This window comes from Terrapene carolina, unplaced genomic scaffold (genome assembly GCF_002925995.2).
Source record: "Terrapene carolina triunguis isolate 2854851 unplaced genomic scaffold, T_m_triunguis-2.0 Scaffold53, whole genome shotgun sequence".
Classification (NCBI taxonomy): domain Eukaryota; kingdom Metazoa; phylum Chordata; order Testudines; family Emydidae; genus Terrapene; species Terrapene triunguis.
Genome location: NW_020664404.1, coordinates 19,726,321 through 19,744,659, shown reverse-complemented (window position 1 = coordinate 19,744,659; position 18,339 = coordinate 19,726,321). Strand labels below are relative to the sequence as shown.

The following is an 18,339-nucleotide window of genomic DNA, read 5'->3' as shown; positions in this document are numbered from 1 at the left end:
TAGTTAATGGGTATTATAATAACAATCTCATCTGGTATGTAATTTCAATAAAAAGTATAAAGCTGTATACAGTACTGAACATAGACTGTAGTTGTGATTTTTCACAAGGAGCTGCAATTCAGAATAGGGTGACCAGATAGAAAGTGTGAAAAATCGGGACGGGGTGGGGGGCAATAGGCACCTATATAAGAAAAAGCCCCAAATATCAGGACTGTCCCTATAAAATTGGGACATCTGGTCACCCTAATTCAGAATGGCATAAAATAATCTTTAATATCAAAATATTTTGAGGGGGATTTTCAAAAAGGCTCAGAATTGGCCCAACTGCTTCCTTTAAAGCCAGCTTCAGTGGGAACAGAGTTATGCCAGCACTGAGCCCTTTTGAAAATCCTACCCTATACTTTCTGATGGATAATTATGTATGATGAAATATACCATCTTGTGGTTGTACAGACATCGTAGGCTCCACACAAACTACATCTGCCCGATCAGTCCCAGGAACTCCTTCTGCAGTTCCCAGAGCTGTGCAGCTACAAAAATAAAGAAAAAAAAATGCTGGATGATCATGTAGAGAACTGGCAATGACACCTACATTTAGGTTGCCTAACACTTTGCATTATAAGAGATTCTCAGAGCATTTAATTTTTAATAATCTCTAACACCTCCATTGTCTTCTTTTGAAATTTGCCAGGCAGAAAGCCCTCAACATAAAGATTTTCTTTGTCCTATAAAATTCTATTGAGGCTTTGTGGATTTATAAACTGTTAACAGCCACTATGGCTTTTCCTCTGCTGTGTTCCTCAGGAAAATGGGGTCAGCTTGCCAAAATAAAAGGAACATTCTAAAGTGCCAGGCCCCGGCCTCACTAAAGCAGCTGCAATAGCAGCAGATAACACTGGGAACATGTGGGAGCTGCTGGAGCAGCTATAGTGATGGGAAGGGGTGAAAGCCAACGTAGGCTCACCATTTTCGATTCTACCCACTGGACTTGGTTCATGGCTTCAGTATCCCCAAACTCCCTTCTCAGTATCCAGGGCCAGGAGTGGGAGGAGGAGAACTGGGGCCAGGCTCCTCCCAGCACATGATCCCAGCCCCCTACTTCCAGGGGGTAGGGGGAGAGAGAGAGAGAGAGAGAGAGAGAGAGAGTGTGAGGCTAGGCCAGGCTTTCCCTGACCAGTGTCAGCAGGGCTGCCGGGGGCGGGGGGGGCAAGTGGGGCAATTTGCCCCAGGCCCCGGGCTCCACAGGGGCCCCCCACGAGAATATAGTATTCTATAGTATTGCAATTTTTTTTTATGGAAGGGGCCCCCGAAATTGCTTTGTCCCAGGCCCCCTGAATCCTCTGGGCGGCCCTGAGTGTCAGTGACCCATTCCCCCCGCTGTGAGAAAAGCCTTCTCCTGCTGCTCGCTAATATAGTTAGCCCTGTAACTCAAGTAGCACCAGTCAGTGTTGAAGGTTCAGGGTTCAAAGGCTGTTGATCACATGCTATGAGGGATTGTTAAGGTTGTACATAGCAGAATTAGTTATTTTTCTTTTTTAAAAATCAGGAAATTACATATTTAAAAATTAGATTACAAGAGCCTTACTTAGGTTGCAAAGTCAAACACTCAAAAGGTAGGAAATGCCAGATTTACATTTGTCTGTGGAGCCTTAATTCAGCCCCCTTGTGCATATGAATTATGATGCTCTCTTTAATTGCATGATCACATACTATATTTTCCACAAGATCCAGGCCTCACTCAGTGCACAGGTTAGATGAACAAGGGGGACAGAATTAAGGATGCACAGACAAATGCAAATCTGGCATTTCCTGTCTTTTGAGTGCTCATCTTTGCAATCTAAACACAATTCTTTTAATGTAGGTTTTTTTTTTGGTATGTAATGCAGTATGTGTTATGTAATGGTGTGATCACATACATGTCCAGCTAAAGGGCATTATCTGCTTTCACTTCGTATTGTGCTCATTACGAGAGCCCTATTTGCTCTATAGTTTTAAATTTGTATTTCTAATTTATATTTTAACACGTAGCATCTTCACTAGTTTGGTCCCCGTTATGGTAAAGCAAGTCTCTTGGGTTATATTATATTTTGCTTAATTGTGTAGCATATCCCAGCAAGGTGCCACCCACTGAATTACTTTATGTCTACCGAACCCACAGGCACATAGAAGAGGGTACTGGGAATGCAGATGATGCTATGTACAGCTGAACTGCTTCATCTTTATGAGAGGATAAATCTGAAGAAGAGAAAGAGCAATGAATGGGGGGAAAAAGACATAGAACAGACACAAGGCTGCAGAGAAGGAAGGAAGGGCCAGACGACCCATGGGAGGTATAACAGTAGCCACTGGAGTCAGTGGACACTGCTCTTGCCATGTGATAGGGTTGGTCTTTATAACCTGGATTCATGTCAGGTGACAGGAAAGGAACATCCATTTCTTATCATGGCTTGTGTGTGTTCATGTCCTTATTAGACCAAAACTGATGAAAACAGGAGGAGAAATGAGGAACAGAAGAGACAAAGAGAGAGAAAAGCAGAAATAGGAAACAAGAGAGAAGAGAAGAGAAAGAAAGAGAGAGCACAAGCGAAAGCAAAATAGGGACAGAAAACTCCTCCTCCATGAAACAACCCCCTGACAGACAGAAAACAGTATTCTCAAAAAAGCCATTACAGGCACAAGGAAGTGGCAAAGACAAGAGGGAAGAAAGAGCTGAATCAGGACCAAGGTGAGAAATGTATAAAAGTGACCAAGGACAGGAAGAGGGCATGAACTGAACAGAACGCTCTAGCTCAACAGTTTTGTTGCAATTCCCTTCCCTTGCTTTTCCCTGGTGAGGATCAATCTCTGATGTGAGAATTCCCATATTTAAATCTACTCTGTCAATGCTGCATGGCTGCTGATCAGTGTGCTACAAAGAGAGAAGCTCACTGACAGTCCGTTGAACGTTCCATTCTTCAGCTGAAAAATCCATTTGTCCAGGCCTCTTACAGCTTTGTGGTTATCTCACAGTTATGTTCTAGGAGAGGTGCACTTACTTGGTCCAGGATTTACACTCATCGGTGGATGAATTGATGGCTGAGAAGTACCCCCAGCGGCATGGTGCACACACAGTATCCTTGTCTCGTTGCACTGTGGTAGAGGAAACAAACAGCATAGCTGAGCAACTGTAACAACTTCATCTCAGACTTGGAGAAGATTTTGCTGATAAGATTTTTTCCCCCTGAAAATCCTTCCATCACGAGGAAGATCTTCCATTATACTAAAGGAGGCAACTGGAGTTAAATCTGGGCAGAAAGTAGTGGTAAATGAGGTCTCTACAGAGTCAAAACGAGAAACAGAAATGACAGGAGCGATTTGCATAGCTGTGGTGAAAAAACACTTTGTTAGGCGCTAATTCCATTGTAACTACCAGTCTTGTGTTAATGCAGTTACTCTGAAACCTGTCATTAATTATGTCAGTAACTTATACCACCACTACTACAGAGCCACAGTGGTGACTCCATAATAACGAAGTGGGTATTCACCCACGAAAGCTCATGCTCCAATACGTCTGTTAGTCTATAAGGTGCCACAGGACTCTTTGCTGCTTTTACAGATCCAGACTAACACGGCTTTGATACTTGACTCCATAATTATGGTGGGTGTTCACAATACCAGCTACTGTGGAGAAGAAATCATTGTGTTGAGTCCAGATGTAGCACTTACTTCTCCAGCAGTCAGTCCTGTACCATTTTTATGTTGTTCCTGCCATTTGGAATGGCCTCCTTTCTTACCAATATCCAGTATAAACCTGATTTTGATGCCTTCTGATTTCCACTCCCGAAAAGCAAATGAACAAACCAACCAACCCACCTCCTTTTAGCCTGAAAATTCACAGCTAGTCTGATGTCAGAGGTGATTTGTTTTTGTCACATCTGAAGTAAATCCATGAAACTGCTTGAGTTATAATACATACAAAACTACTACTCTGTTAATTTTCAAAAAGTGTTCATAATTTTTACCTTCGCCTAATGCTATAAAATTGAACTTAGCATGGTTCATTCAGTTCAACTTAACCCGAACACTGAGATCACAATGAGAGCACATGCATGGGGATGCTTTTGTGAATATTGTAGTTAAATTTTTAAAGTTAATCAGAGTCAAATTCCTTAGCATTCGGTGCGCAGTGAAGTCTCCCATGACAATTATAGAATTCAAGATAAAACTTGTAAGGTCCACCTCAACTAAGATTTTAGTCAAAATAAAAATTCTCAAGTCTCTTCCTTATTTTGGGGAAGTTCTATGGCCTGTGTTACGCAGGAGGTCACATGAGATGATCACAATGGTCCCTTCTGACCTTGGAATCTATAACTCTATGAAAGGCAGCCTTCAAAATGTAAACAGATCGTGAAGGTTGTACATCAGTTATTATACTTACAACACACCTCTCCCACTCACATTGGCCTGAGATCCCAATCAACCCTCTCTTTAAAGGCTGGGACTCCATTCATCTAGTTGTCCACTCTACATATCTTACCAGGATGCTGAACGCCAAACCCTGGAGGACATTCTTTATTTCGCAGACAGTAATCACAGTCTTCGTTACAGTGGTATCCCAGTGTACATGCACATTGTCGCTGGAACGTTCTATTTCCTGGATTCACTTCTATTAAACCTCGCCCTAAATGAGAAAGCAGATGGAAGTAAAAATCTCTCCTTCAACATAATTTGGGATGGCCAGCCTCACTCCCCACATGTCCACACTGCTTGCGTATCAGATGCAGAATCATTCTTGTTAGGCATCACATTAATATTTGTAGAGCATGGTAGACAGTTGGTTTGTATGAGACGCCTCACTGTTTAGAATCATAAAGTGACATCATTTTTATTGACTTCAGTTGGAGCTGAATTGAGCCTTTACACTGGGGAGACAAATAGACTCAAGAAACGTGTGCACCTTATGCTGGGAGGGAGTGGGAGGAAGAATCTCTATGTGCTCACCCATAGTACCCTAGTGCACTTCACTGAAGATTCACTAATGGTGGCATAAGGGTTACGGCTGAGATTTCCAAAAGAGCCTGGGGGGATTGAAATTTACTGGGAGTTGGGCACCTAACTCTCTTAAGGTCATTTGAAAATCCCTCTCTCAATTATTATTTTGGTGAATTAAACATAAGTTCTAGATCAGGGATAGTCAATTATTTTTTGTCAAGGTCCAAATTTTTTGATCAAGGTATAGTCAAGGTCCAGACTCTAGAGAAAATAATAAAAAAAACCAACAATAATGATAATAAAAATAAATAAAAAGATTTCAGGGTGTGTTCAAAAGCGTCTGGCGGTCGGGATTTGCCCTGCAGTCTGCCTATTGACTACCACTGTTCTAAATCCACTCACCCATCCTCATACTTCAATAGTTTGAACTCAAAGGTATGTAATGCCTCAGTATGAACAACTCACCCTCATCACATATTTTGTGTAGTAAACATTTGTCTTCTTCATTCCAGACATCCATATATTCGTTTGGGCCGCAAGGCTGGCACACAGTCTCAGAGGTGGCAGTGCATTTGGCAGACATGTACTTTCCTGAACAAAGAGGAAAAAAATCACGGTCACTTATCAGTCACTGACGCTCTCTAAAGATAATAGACCAAATTTAGCCCATTTGTTACTCGACTGATGCCACTGGATTTAGGAAGGTTTTTGCCTATTGTCATCCCAGTTCCTCACTCTGGCCTCAATTTAGCAAGGCATTTAAGCACCTGAGTAACTTTAAGCACATGAATAGTCTCACTGAAATCAGTGAGAGTCTCATCACTGTGTGTCTCCAGCACTGAAAAATCTCAAACAAACCAGGTATCTAGTGCATCTTTTGTTGAAGTCAGTGGTATAGGCTGGGGACTATGCCCGTGCTTTCAATTATGCATATTCCTAAATGCTTTGCTAGGAGTTGTGCAATTAGACTCATGGACAGGGCCAATCAGAGGGGTGGCCAGGAGGGCCATTTGGCCTGGGCCTCAACCTCAAAGGGGGCCTCAAATTTAGACACTTGTTCATTTTTTGGCATTTGAAAAGCTTTACAACTTGTTTTTATGAGCATCCCTATCGGACTAGAAAAGCATTTGTCAAAAAAAAAATATTCAAATTATGTCACTTTTTTTTGGTGCCGTATTTTGTTTTCATGTGTCGTCATTTTTTATTTTTATTATGGCTAGGGGCCTCAAAAGCTGGAAGTGGCCAGGGCCTCTCTGGACCTCTGAGAGGGCCTGCTCATGGACTCAAAAAAGCAAAATGACCTAGTGACCCGATACTAATTTCATACAGAAGATTTTCATTTTTGAAAAATAAGAGCACTAGAATATACTTACCTGGCTCACACTTTGTGCAGCACCATCCAGAATACTCATAGTGTTGCTCACTCTCACAGGCGGGAGAGATTTGTAGTGATAACTGGGAAACAGAACGAGAGAAACAATACCTTGAGAGTTATTCATGAAATAGTTTTAGAAAATCCTACTCATGCTTCTGATAAGTGGAAGGAAAGCTCCACTAATTAGTTACAACACTTCATTTTGCAAAATAGTAAATATTACGGAGCACAGACATTGTACGTTTCATTATCAAAAGTCCTTTGCAGACAAATTAAGTAATATAAACTTGATAATATCTACACATGCAGAGCTTGACAGCCATGTGAGAAATAAATAACATGATTGTGCAATTTATCATGCATTTTTGACCTCTTCTTTTACCCAGTAACCCATCTCCCCCAGCACTGTATTCTAACATTTGAACCCCATGAACAGCTTCAAATAAGCATTATTTTAACAAACAAAAACAAACAAATAAAAAGCAACCTAACAGAAATACTTCCTCTTTCTCCACCAAAATGAACGCAGCCCAAGACTCAGGTCTAGCAAGATTTAATACTGGATCAGTGACAGGTTTAAAGTTCAACATTTGGCAACCTGGCAGAGAGCCAGAAACAAGTGATTTAAACCACTGAAAAGGAGAAGTTCCCAGATTCCCACTGGGATACGCAACATGGCTTCAGAGGAGCCTTAATTACAATGAAATTAAGCAAGAATTCTAGCATCCATAAAAAAAATGGTCAATAAGAAGCATAGAGAGAGTACACAGCAGTGTGGGTATCTTGTTTTTATTAGCGCACAGAATGACTTGCAGAACTCACTCCTGCTTTTGTTACCTGCAAGTAAAGCAGACATCCCATTGTTAATTATTGCTTTTATAATGTTTAAGACACTTCAAAACTCTTATTTATAGTGATTGATTCTTCATTGTAATTGGATGTAGCTGCTGAGATATTGTTTATGTGGAATATGTTATGTGGAATATTTCTTTGAGGAAAGCATGTTGGCATTCCTGCTGCCGGCAATGTAATTCTTTCGATATATAGCATGTGATAAAAGCACCACGTGCACAGGTACTGTAGAGTGAAATTTAGATCAGTTTCCATTCCCCTGCTCACGTCTCTCTTTTTGTTTCCTCCTTTTGTTCCCTTTCCTCCTTTCTAGTCTCCAGTGCTTTGCTATCCTTTTCCCACTTAGACCTTGCACCATCTGACCTTGTGGGTCTTGTTGCTTGGAATTGCCTCCTTTCCTTTTGTGCCAGATAAGCTCCTTCTCTTGCTTAAAGGACACTTATTTCCACATGACCCACTTGTTTTGAGTTTGAACCATATTCTGGTGCATTTCTGTGGCTTAATCTGTATGAGCTGCATCTGAATTGGACTGTAAGATCCTTAAGTCAAAGATGATGTCTTTGGGTACGCTTGTATGGGGCTGAATGCCACTAGTGTCTGATGCCACTAATAAATAATAATAATCCTGAGGCAAATTAAGGGTCCAGTCCTGCAAACATAGTGCTTTTGTCTCATTGTTCCCTTGTGCTCCCCTGTCTGTCTCCTGTTGTCTCTGAGGTTTTACTTAGATTGTAAGATTCTCTTTGGGGCAGAAATAATCTTTTTTGTTCTGTTTGTACAGCGCCTAGCACAAATGGGTTCTGGGCCATCATCAGAGCTCCTACCGCAATATAAATGAATAATAATCATTATAGTTCTTACTATTGCACCCCCATGATACTTTTCCCCTGAATAATTAGCATTCAGGGCTGTGTACATTCCTGGCAAGATGTTAGGTAGTCCCATGAATGTAGTAAAACAGGCTTGGCCAGCCCAGTGGCTGAATGACAGTGCTGTTCACTATCTTGTGGACAATGTTCTAACATGTTCTTGCAATCTATTGAATTTCTGACATTACGTTAAAATGGTTGTATGTGGTAAAAGGCCAAGCTATCATCAGCTAAGAATTGTGACTTCACTGCAGGATCGTGCAAGAGATAAAGGCTGTGAATGAATAAATTCTTATTCATAACCATCTGTGAACGTGGCATACAACTGGTTGAGTCATTTGGTTTTTGTGCAAAAAGTTCTTTTCTTCCTTGTTTGCTCCAGTTTGAAAGTTCCTCTTTTGATGGGAGACTTAAAATCACTGAACTGCTAAACGAGGACAGTCTTTAATTTTAAGGAAGGATATGGAAATTTATTTTAGAACATAGAGCCAAAGGTTGGAGAATCATTTTTTAAAATAAAACAGCATGAATGGACAGGCAACCTATAGAGATAACTCTTCAGTGGTTCCTCTTATGGTTGGAATCAGCACTAAGAGCTGGTTATTTAGTTACCTATTATAAAACAAGGGAGCTATACATAACACAGGTGCTATTGTTACATTTCCAGTATATTCTCACCACAGCTATTTTTCTGTCTATATACTCGCATTGTGACAATCAACACTCCATTCTATGGTGGCGTCCTAGTATTTAAAAAGCCTTGCTACCGTCTTCTCTTATTTACACTTCCAGTGAGGTAAACAGTAAAATCACACCAAATTTCTTACATGCATCTCAAATCAAATGGCAACCTAGCCACATAATGGGGTGTGAGTGTGAACTTTGTCCTAGGTAGAAGGGACTCTGGATCTGTATCAGATTATGCCGTAGAGCATGTCATTTGGGGTGCAAGAGAAGATAAAAAGCTAAATGAGCGCAGCTGGGGAAAGGAGCTTTTATTTTAGATTGTGTTTGAGAAGTCTTAATCCAGGGGTTCTCAAACTGGGGGTCAGGACCCCTCAGGGGGTCACAAGGTTCATACATGGGGGGTTGTGAGCTGTCAGCCTCCACCCCAAACCCAGTTTTGCCTCCAGCATTTATAATGGTGTTAAATACATAAAAGTGTTTTTAATTTATAAGGAGGGGTCGCACTCAGAGGCTATGTGAAAGGGGTCACCAGTACAAAAGTCTGAGAACCACTGTCTTAGTCCTTGGTATTTCCAGCTAAGGAGAACTTCTATTTGTGAGGCAGGATGAAGCTATACTTTCAAACTGACAGAAGAATTTGTATAGAAGTCTTCCCTGTCAAACTGGGGGTTAGAACCCCTTTTTTTTTAAATGGGTTGGATATTGCACATCTATATTTGTAAGGGGTACCTTTTGTGAGCAATCCCAGTGCAGCCAATGGGGCTACTCACGGAAGGGTCTGCAGGAGGATTGTACCTGAGCACCAAACTGTACATAAGCTTTTTTTGCCTGGGAGAATCTACCTACTTTACTTATATGGCCCTATCAGTGTAGTACCTGACCACCTCACAGTCTTTAATGGATTTATCCTCATAACACCCATGAGGTAGGGAGGTGTGATTATTCCTTTTTACAGCTTGGGGACAAAGTCACGCAAGTAGTCTGTGGCAGAATGGGGAACTGAACCCAGGTGTCTGGAGTCCCAAGCAATCACCAGGCCATCTTTTCTCTCTGCCAATAATAATTCTGTACATATAAATGCTGATTATTCTGATAATACACAGTATTGGTGTGTATAGAAAGAGGGTCAAATTTCCACAGGTGGTTGTACATAATCTTACAAATATCAAATAAAAATAAATAAAAACAATCTGGAAACCTAATCTGAAATAAATTCAACAAACTCAGTCATTCCTTTGCCATTATCAGTATTGGTGAATCTTTTCACTGGACCTTATGGACATATGAAAATTAACATTTAAGAGAAATCATATTTTTAAAAGATTTTTCATATTTTTAATTATAGGATAAACACAAGTTTTTTGCTGTAGTCCTTAAATGTAATCCAGTCTGCCTGTTCAAATATGTATAATCTCAGAACTGTGTCCATCTCCAATGATGGACAGCATATAGAATTAAGAAACATTTCCCTCTGGTTTTCATAAGGCCTCGATTCTGCAAATCACTTCAGCACATGCTTAGCTTTAAGCACATGAGTAGTCGCATTGACTTCACTGGGAGAATGGATATGCTCAAAGGTAAGCATATGTATGAGTGCTTGCAGGCTCTAATGAACTTGCTTTAATTAATCACGGCTATAAAGCTGAACTGTGTTAGTCAGACATTTAAAAGCACACACAGGTGCTTCTGAAGGGAAGACTAACAGAATTCAAATTCCTGCCTTCAGGCTTAAAGAAATATTTATTTTTAGTGTTGTTGAGCAATCTGATGGCAACAGAAATTGTGTGTCATAGGTGCTAAAATTACTTTCTCGCTCAAATGAATATTCAGACAGACATATCAGAGAGAGAGGATAGAATTGCATGGGCCCCTTTACTTCAAAAGAAAAAAATCTGGAAGAACAAGCTAGGGGGTTTCCAATATTTTTTTTAAATGTCATTTCTTTCAAAAACCTGAGACTCACTGTGGATTGTTTGTGATATTCTCAGATTTGTGAAGCTAACATTTGTTTAAAGTGTAGTTATAGATAGTGGGTAACTATTTAAAAATGACACCTTCTTACTCAATATATCTGCTTCCAAAGGGTCTTCAAGTCATAGCTGACCATTTTACTGACCAAATCACATTTTTACTTCTTTTTAGAATGCAGACCTAATGTAGAAACGTGAGCAATGTTGTATCCTGTCTCACACAACATCAACTGATTTTTAAACTCATGAGCTTGGTATTAATAGTGACATTAAAAGCATGAGAAACTGTTTGTTTGTCTGACCCTCAGTTGTCCATGAAGCAGAACTCTGGTGATTCTACTGTTCTTTGGGCATGAGCGTCTTCACCCAGAGGATCAGGATTTGCCCAGTGACGTCTGACCAATAGTCATTTAAACCAGCCATCTTGTTTTCCAGGTGGGACTGGCTCTGCAATAGTTTTTTCTGTTTAAAAAATACATGTATCCCCTCTTCAGAGACAAGAAGCCATCCCTTCACATTTAAAAGTTTTGTGTCTTCCACCCTTTTTGCCACATTGCTAATGTTGCTTAACAGTTCCCGTCTTCCTTCAGCAACAGTCCTAAGCTGCACCACAGCAGCATTAATCTCTTGCTGTCTCACAACAACACACAAAAGAACCAAAACCACCAGGCTGCTAGGAGGAGTCTGAAACTGATAACAAATGGTTTATTTATTTTTTTAATTGGCATCCAAAGTCATGTATGGCTGAACTATAGTAATATGCTAATTCAAATCATGAAGCCCTAATACGAAATCAATGGGCAACGCTGCCTTAATACAGCCTCAGGTTTCCTATTCCTCATGGAGACTGATCTGCTTGAGCAATTCTAACTAGTGATTCACTAGCCAGAAAAATTATTTTGTTGGAGGAGGCTTAAAAGCATTGGTAATTTAGTAGAGCTACTGGTCATCTCTGCCACTTTCCTGGTTCAAGGACCACTCAGCAACACCACCTGGGGAAATACTATCTTATTACTTACAGAAGACCTCAATTATATTTTTACATCATAGAGATTAAAAGGATATGAAAGATTTATACTGAAAAGGCATAATCTGAGTTAGATGGACACACATCCTTCCACACAATCTTAATTGACTGCTGATAAAATCCAGTCACAAAGCACATAGATGACTCTGGGCAGTTCCAGCTTTTCACTTGAAGGGCTGTAATTCAGATTGTGAACGAAATGGTTTTTGTGATGTCAACTTTCCAGTGACCAGTAAACCACATCACATAACCACCATCAGATGGTAAAACAGAGTCAGGAAATGCAAAGGCGGAATGAAGACTGAATGCTATTTCACTCTTACAAATGAATCCTTGTAAACTTGCTAGATCTTGAAACCTTCCAGACCCAAAGTGGTAAGAAAGAACATAGGGTAAAGAAGGAGATTTTAAAAATATCTATACATTGTTGACAGGTAATGGAGAGACGCACTGAAAAAGTCTAATTCCCTAATGACCATATTGCATACTGTAATTGTTCCTATGGGCTCTTTTTAACAAGCAGCAGACAGTAAATCCAGTTATGAGGGATCACCTGACCAATGACAGAACTTTATCTACAGGAAGAACCATAAACTAATCACAAACCCTCCAGGGTTATTTTTGTTAGGCAGACTGTGCAAAAGAGCAGAAGTGGTGGCGTTGACCAAACATATCTTATAATGATGGGGGAGGACAGATAAGAAGCTTGGTAGGTTAGATTAGATAAAACAAACAATAGATTGATCAGTGTTGACACGGCTACAGTTTCTGTGAATTAACTAATCTTCCTTTAGCTCCTCAGTGGAATTAAAAACTCCCCATCATATGAGTAACATTCATCCACCGTATGATTATCATCAGATAACAATCAGACAGGTGTCAATACACATGTATATATATTTAATGCTTATTTTGATTCACTGGGTTGTTTAGGGAGTCTAAATATTATTACTTTGCCTACAGTAGTGCCCAGAACCCCTAGGTGAGATCAGGCTCCATTATGGTGGGGCACCATATACAGACATAGTCCTGCCCTGAAAAACCTAATGTTTACATAGATAAGACAAACAAATGGTGGAAAGGAAAGAGAGTTGAAGTGACTTATGAAATAACAGCACTGTAAGGGCAAAGCTGTGTATAGAACCCAGGTCTGCTGGGTCCTCCGTCTAGTGCCCTATTCACTAGAGAAGGGGATCCTATGCCAAAAACTCTTCAAAACCAACAACAAACCTTTCAGTTTCAAACGGATGGATGTCGCATGTACTGGAGAATGCCAGAGAATGCCCAAGAAGCAAAAATGCACTCTTCTGGCTGCTTTCAGCCATAATGGTGACTAATACTCGCCAACCACACTGACATAGTAGTGTTATTTAGTAGTGTGTTACATGCTGCGGCTGTCACTGGGCGCTGCACTCTCTCTCATCCAGCACACAGCCGGCTGGCTTTCTGCTTGTGCTGAGCCACACAACTCAAGTTGCTGAGGCAAACTTGTGAAGTTTCATCTCATGCGGCCAGAGCTCCTCTCATCCAAAGAGAGACAGGCACACAGGGCCAGTTCAGAGCAACTGCAAAACCTGTAGCCACTGGGAACCCCAAGGTCAAAGGGCCCACACACAGGAGCACCCTCTGCACTCCCTGCCTCACAGAGGCTGCAACCTGGCCCCTGTAGGGCTGGAAGGGAGGGGGTACATGGGGAATTCTCTCCCATCTCTGCAGTGAAGTTGGTAGATGGGGGATGATCAGTCAGGTCCAATGGATAAAAGTTTGGCTACAGGGCTAAGGAGAGCCAGAACAGCTGGGTGGCTGCCATTTGAGGCCCCCTCACCTCTTCAGCCCAGCTGGAGCTGCCCGATGTTCAGGTAGAGGGCAAGCCCCACCCCCCTTCCAGCTAAGACTCCCCTGCCTCTCCTCTCTGAACCCTCTTCCCACTACACACACACACACACAACCAGAGTCACCCATCCCTTTGTGTTCATTTTTATTTAAATAAAAAATTCAAACCCAAACCCCAAAATTACAGTCACTAGCAGGACAAATCACAGTTATAAAAAGAAACTGCTTGAACCCGCTTTCTCTCTCTCTTTCACCACCCCTTCTTTTTAATGGCACTTTATTTGTTTTATCCAATTGCTACTTCAAATGTTTTGTGTTTCTCTTTAATGTTTATAAAAGGGAAGCAAAGTAAACTTTGGCTCATATTCAACAGCGATCCATATAAGGAACTTCTCAATTAAATTAGATGAGTTAAAAAGTCAGACCACTGAATGTAGGTCTCCAGCATGTAACGAAATATATCAAGCTATCATCTGTGACATACTTAATTGTTTCTTGTAATTTGAGTAACACAGAAGACAAATAATGGCTGATTCATTGTGTTTCTTTATAATGTGCTGTCTAAAATTCTAGAGATGTTTAAAAAGGAAGTTATAATTACAGCTGGACAGGAACCTCTTGATAAAGTGTTTTTCAGTGGAAAATGCTGATTCCATGACCCCAAAAATTTACATGGAAAAGTATCAGTTTCAAGCAAACATTCATTGGGACGTTTTCTCAGTTCCAGAGCAGCATTTCTGGTCCAAACTAGACAGAGACCCCCACCCTAGCCTGCCCTAGTTATAATCAAACTTTTAGGCTTCTTTAGGCATTTATTTTACCCCAGAGTCCAGAAATCCTTAGGCTAACAAGGCCTAAAAATAAATACATACTAAAAGAAGATATTTGCAATTTTGAAAGAAGATGGTACATGAACTAATAAAGTTTGGGAAACATGCACTAGACCATGCTACCTGCAAGCATTTTTTCTTTTTAAAATTATTTACTTTTAATCAGACTGCTTGCAATTATCTGTCAAAGTATTTTTTAAAAAAATCTACAGATTATAAAAGCAGGGGTTAAAAAAAATCACAATTTTACTAATATGCTTTTACAGCAAAGCAACAGAGAAATGAAACTCCCAAAGCCAGTATCTTGTAAAGCTTGCATGGAAAATCTATTTAAAATTTTAAAAAGTGTAAACAAAAGAACTGAAGCTCTCTGTTTGCTTCTTTCCATATATAATTAATATACAATTTAGAGTGAATAACCTGATCCCTAAGACACTGGGTGATCCTTAAGGTCACCTTGAAGAAGCTCCACAGAGTCATCACCTATTGTGATAGGCTCCTGCTCTGTTTTATATATATTTACAGTATCGGTGTTGTTTTTTGCTTACTTAATCAACCTAAAGTTATGGTCTTGATGCAGGCATTACTGAGTAGAACTCCACGTCTGTGTTAAACTGGATGTCAGACTAAATGTTCACAGTGCTTTCTTCTGTTCTTAAAGTCTATAAATCTATGAATACACACAGGAAATTTAACAGAAGTTATTTGGGTGTGTTGGTTATGTACAAAAAGCAAAGATATATTTTATATGTTTATGGAAAGCTAATAAAATGCACACACACACACACAAGAAAAGAAAAGCTAAAATTAGCAATAAAGAACTCTTTTGACAAGTCTGTGCTATTGAGTGATGGTAAGTATAGTGTCATATTGCTCAATAGACTACCAGAGTGCAGTGTAATACACTAGACAATAAGAGCTTAATGTATAATCCTGCAAGCTTACCCTCACACAGCTCCTATTTGGAATTCTATGGTGAATCATTTGGGCATGCTTCTTTGGGCAGCGGTAACAGGTATTTTCAGGGATGCAGCCATTCCTGTGGTAGATGGCTTTATAAAATGGGTCCTCCTCACACACTCAGAGGATCCTCTCTTGAAATAAACTACACAGTCTGATCATCTGGGCAAGAATTACATGATAATTTCTTCCCTGTCAGAGTAACAGGCAGCACAGAGCCCAATCCTGCTGCCTTTATAAGAGTAAAGTCAGAACAGCAGTACGGAGCTCATTGGTTACTTTGGCCCGGATCCTCAAAAGGTATTTAGGTGCCAAACTCCAATTGATTTAATGGGAGTTAGGAGCCCAAATACCTTTGAGAATCTGAGCCTTTATTCCTTAGTAGTCATCCTAAAGAACCAAGTCTGCCATTTGCTATGTACTAAGGGCATGATGCAAAGACCAATGAAAAGATTCCCATTGACTTCAGTGGGTTTTGGATCACACCCTTTGTGTGTCAGTTTTACCACATATTCCATTACCTTAAAAATGATTTATCAGCATAGGCAGATTTAAATCCTGAGCTCCAAAACCATTATTCCAACAATACTAGAAGATACTGAAGAACATAAAACATGCAAGAAGAAACGGTTTGCCACACCTAAGTACATTCTGTACCAATCTGCAGTCATGAATGTAATTCTTTGCTGTTCATGAACAGATCCTATTTATTTACTTTATTTATTCCACAAAGTGGTGAGGGCAAATGACATAATTTTCTTCCTGCTGATCAAGTATCTGAAACTGGTAGGGTGGGTTGAGCTATCTAGTCTTGCAAGAAAAAACTCTTTTACTGAGCTAAGGTCTTTCTCCATAGCTATACTTGAATCTTACGGATTGTCGACATGGGGCCATCCAGGAAAGTTAATTCAAATTAACTAAAGATGTGACTTTGAAGGGGATTAGTTAAACCACATTAAATCCCTGTGTGTGGATGCTGTTATTCAGAATTAAAGGTGGCCTGAATACGGTTTAGCTTAATTCACTTTGGAAGTGAACAAAGGAGCTGCAGCTGCCTGGCTCCGCTTTGAGAGCTGGACCAGGTGTTCACTGCCTAGCCCAGCTTCACTGCTCCTCCCCACAGCCCCCATCTGTGTGAGATCTGAACTGGAGGGAGGTGGGGAGATTAACTCCCAGTTTTCTGGTAACTAGGCAAGGCTCCTGTCATAAATGAACTTTGCCTACTGCTGTTAAACAAATGTTTAAAAAAAAAAAACTTGAAAGACAGGCTCATCCATTTGTCTAGAATGTGGACAGAGAATAGAATCAAGTATTAGTTATTGGGCAGTATCTGAATAGGGCTCCACCAGAGAGGGACGTGGGGAGTGAAAGTGAGTTGTCCTGGGAATTACAGCACGTGAAAAAGTTCTTGGGAGAAATGGCCTTCATCCCGGGGTAGAATTCGCACACTTCCCTTCTGGGCCCCAAACTGCTCCAGTTTGAACTTATGGCAGCACTCCCATTGAGTTCAGTGGGAGCAAGTTAAGGCCCTGTCCTATTATTACTACTTTCTATGTGGTTTTGGTTGCACCCACATGTCCTAAGCGCTGTGCAAACACAAAGGAAGGCAAAGTCCCCACCCTAAAGAGCTTACAGACAGAAAAGAAATACAGGGAAGGGGTGCAATATCAGGATATTATGGATCAGAGCCTCAGGTGGTGTAAATCAGCATCACTCCTCTGATCTGGGCCAGAGGTTCCCATTATCAGTAAAGACATGTCACAAATAGAACCTAAATGTGGGGGAAAGTGAACTAGGAGAAAATTGGAGGTTAGCATTCCCCTGCTTTGAAATTTCATGCAACCTCCTGCAGTGCAATAGACACACCCCAGACCAGTTGGTTTTCAGCCTTTTTTCATTTGTGGATCCCTACAAAATCTCAAATAGAGGTGCAGACACCTTTGGAAATCTTAGACATAGTCTGTGGACCTCCAGGGGTCCGCAGACCCACAGTTGAAAACCACTGGACTAGAAGCAACATTAAGGAAAAGTGTACTATGCTACATTATTGGGCTCTCTGCCACAGCAAACCCTGTTGCTGCTGTAACTCAGGAAAATCTTTGTTCTACGATGTGAGTCCCTGAACTTTGTACTTTCTACCAACTGTAGGTAAGTCATAAAAGAGGAGAGTACTGCGCTTACTGTAAACAGATTAATTTATTGTCTGAAGTAAAGCCTAAGTCCACAGTGCAATTTATCTAAACTGCTTTTTAGTTTTATACTGCATGAATTGCACTCAAATATTTGCTTCTCTCACTATTTGTGCCCTTCCATTTTAAATAACTAACTATTCTCTGTGCACTAACTTTTCCAAGGAACCAATACCAGGCTGAGCATAATTAAAATTGAATGTGAACAGCAGTATCCAGAATATTATCCAGTGCCCCTTGACAAACCAAGGTTCCAGTAAAAGACAAAGTACAATCTCCAAGAAATATAGTACTGCTGAAGAAAATGATGAACCATGTGTCTGACCACAGTTCAGTATAGACAGAAAAAGAACAATCATCCTAGACATGGCATGAGATGGCCCAATGTCTCATTGTTTCCTTATGCTCCCTCACCTGTCTGTCTGTCTGCATCTACTGTCTCGTGTCTTATAGTTGGATTCTAAGTGCTCTGGGGCAAGGACCATCTTTTGTTCTGTGTTGTATGGCACCTAGCCTGTACAAATGCGTTCTTGGTCTGTGACTAGGACTCCTAAGCACAGTTGTCAACTTTCACACGGTAAATAAACACCCCAACTTTCACAATAATCCCATTTCAAAACAAGGCCAAAACAAGCCAATCCCTAAGAACCCCAACACTCTATGTGACTAGATCCCCCCAGCGTGTAGTCTGGGACTGTGGTGGGCCTGTTGTGCACCCCTGACTCTATCCCCCCCTTGCCCCTTGCCCCCACTTGCCCACCCTTTGCCCCTGCTTG

At 40.7% G+C, this 18,339-nt stretch overlaps 1 protein-coding gene across 1 annotated transcript in view; it reads right to left on the bottom strand.

The window, feature by feature from the left end:
• TNFRSF11A (TNF receptor superfamily member 11a) overlaps positions 1-18,339 on the bottom strand; it is a 37,336-nt gene that overhangs the window by 14,006 nt on the left and 4,991 nt on the right. Inside the window, exons 2-6 of the mRNA XM_024203884.3 lie at positions 6,345-6,426; positions 5,437-5,562; positions 4,517-4,660; positions 3,036-3,129; positions 436-530 (exon numbers count right to left, since the gene is read on the bottom strand). Of these exons, the coding sequence (XP_024059652.2) occupies positions 436-530; positions 3,036-3,129; positions 4,517-4,660; positions 5,437-5,562; positions 6,345-6,426 (541 nt within the window). The remainder of the gene's footprint in view (positions 1-435; positions 531-3,035; positions 3,130-4,516; positions 4,661-5,436; positions 5,563-6,344; positions 6,427-18,339) is intronic.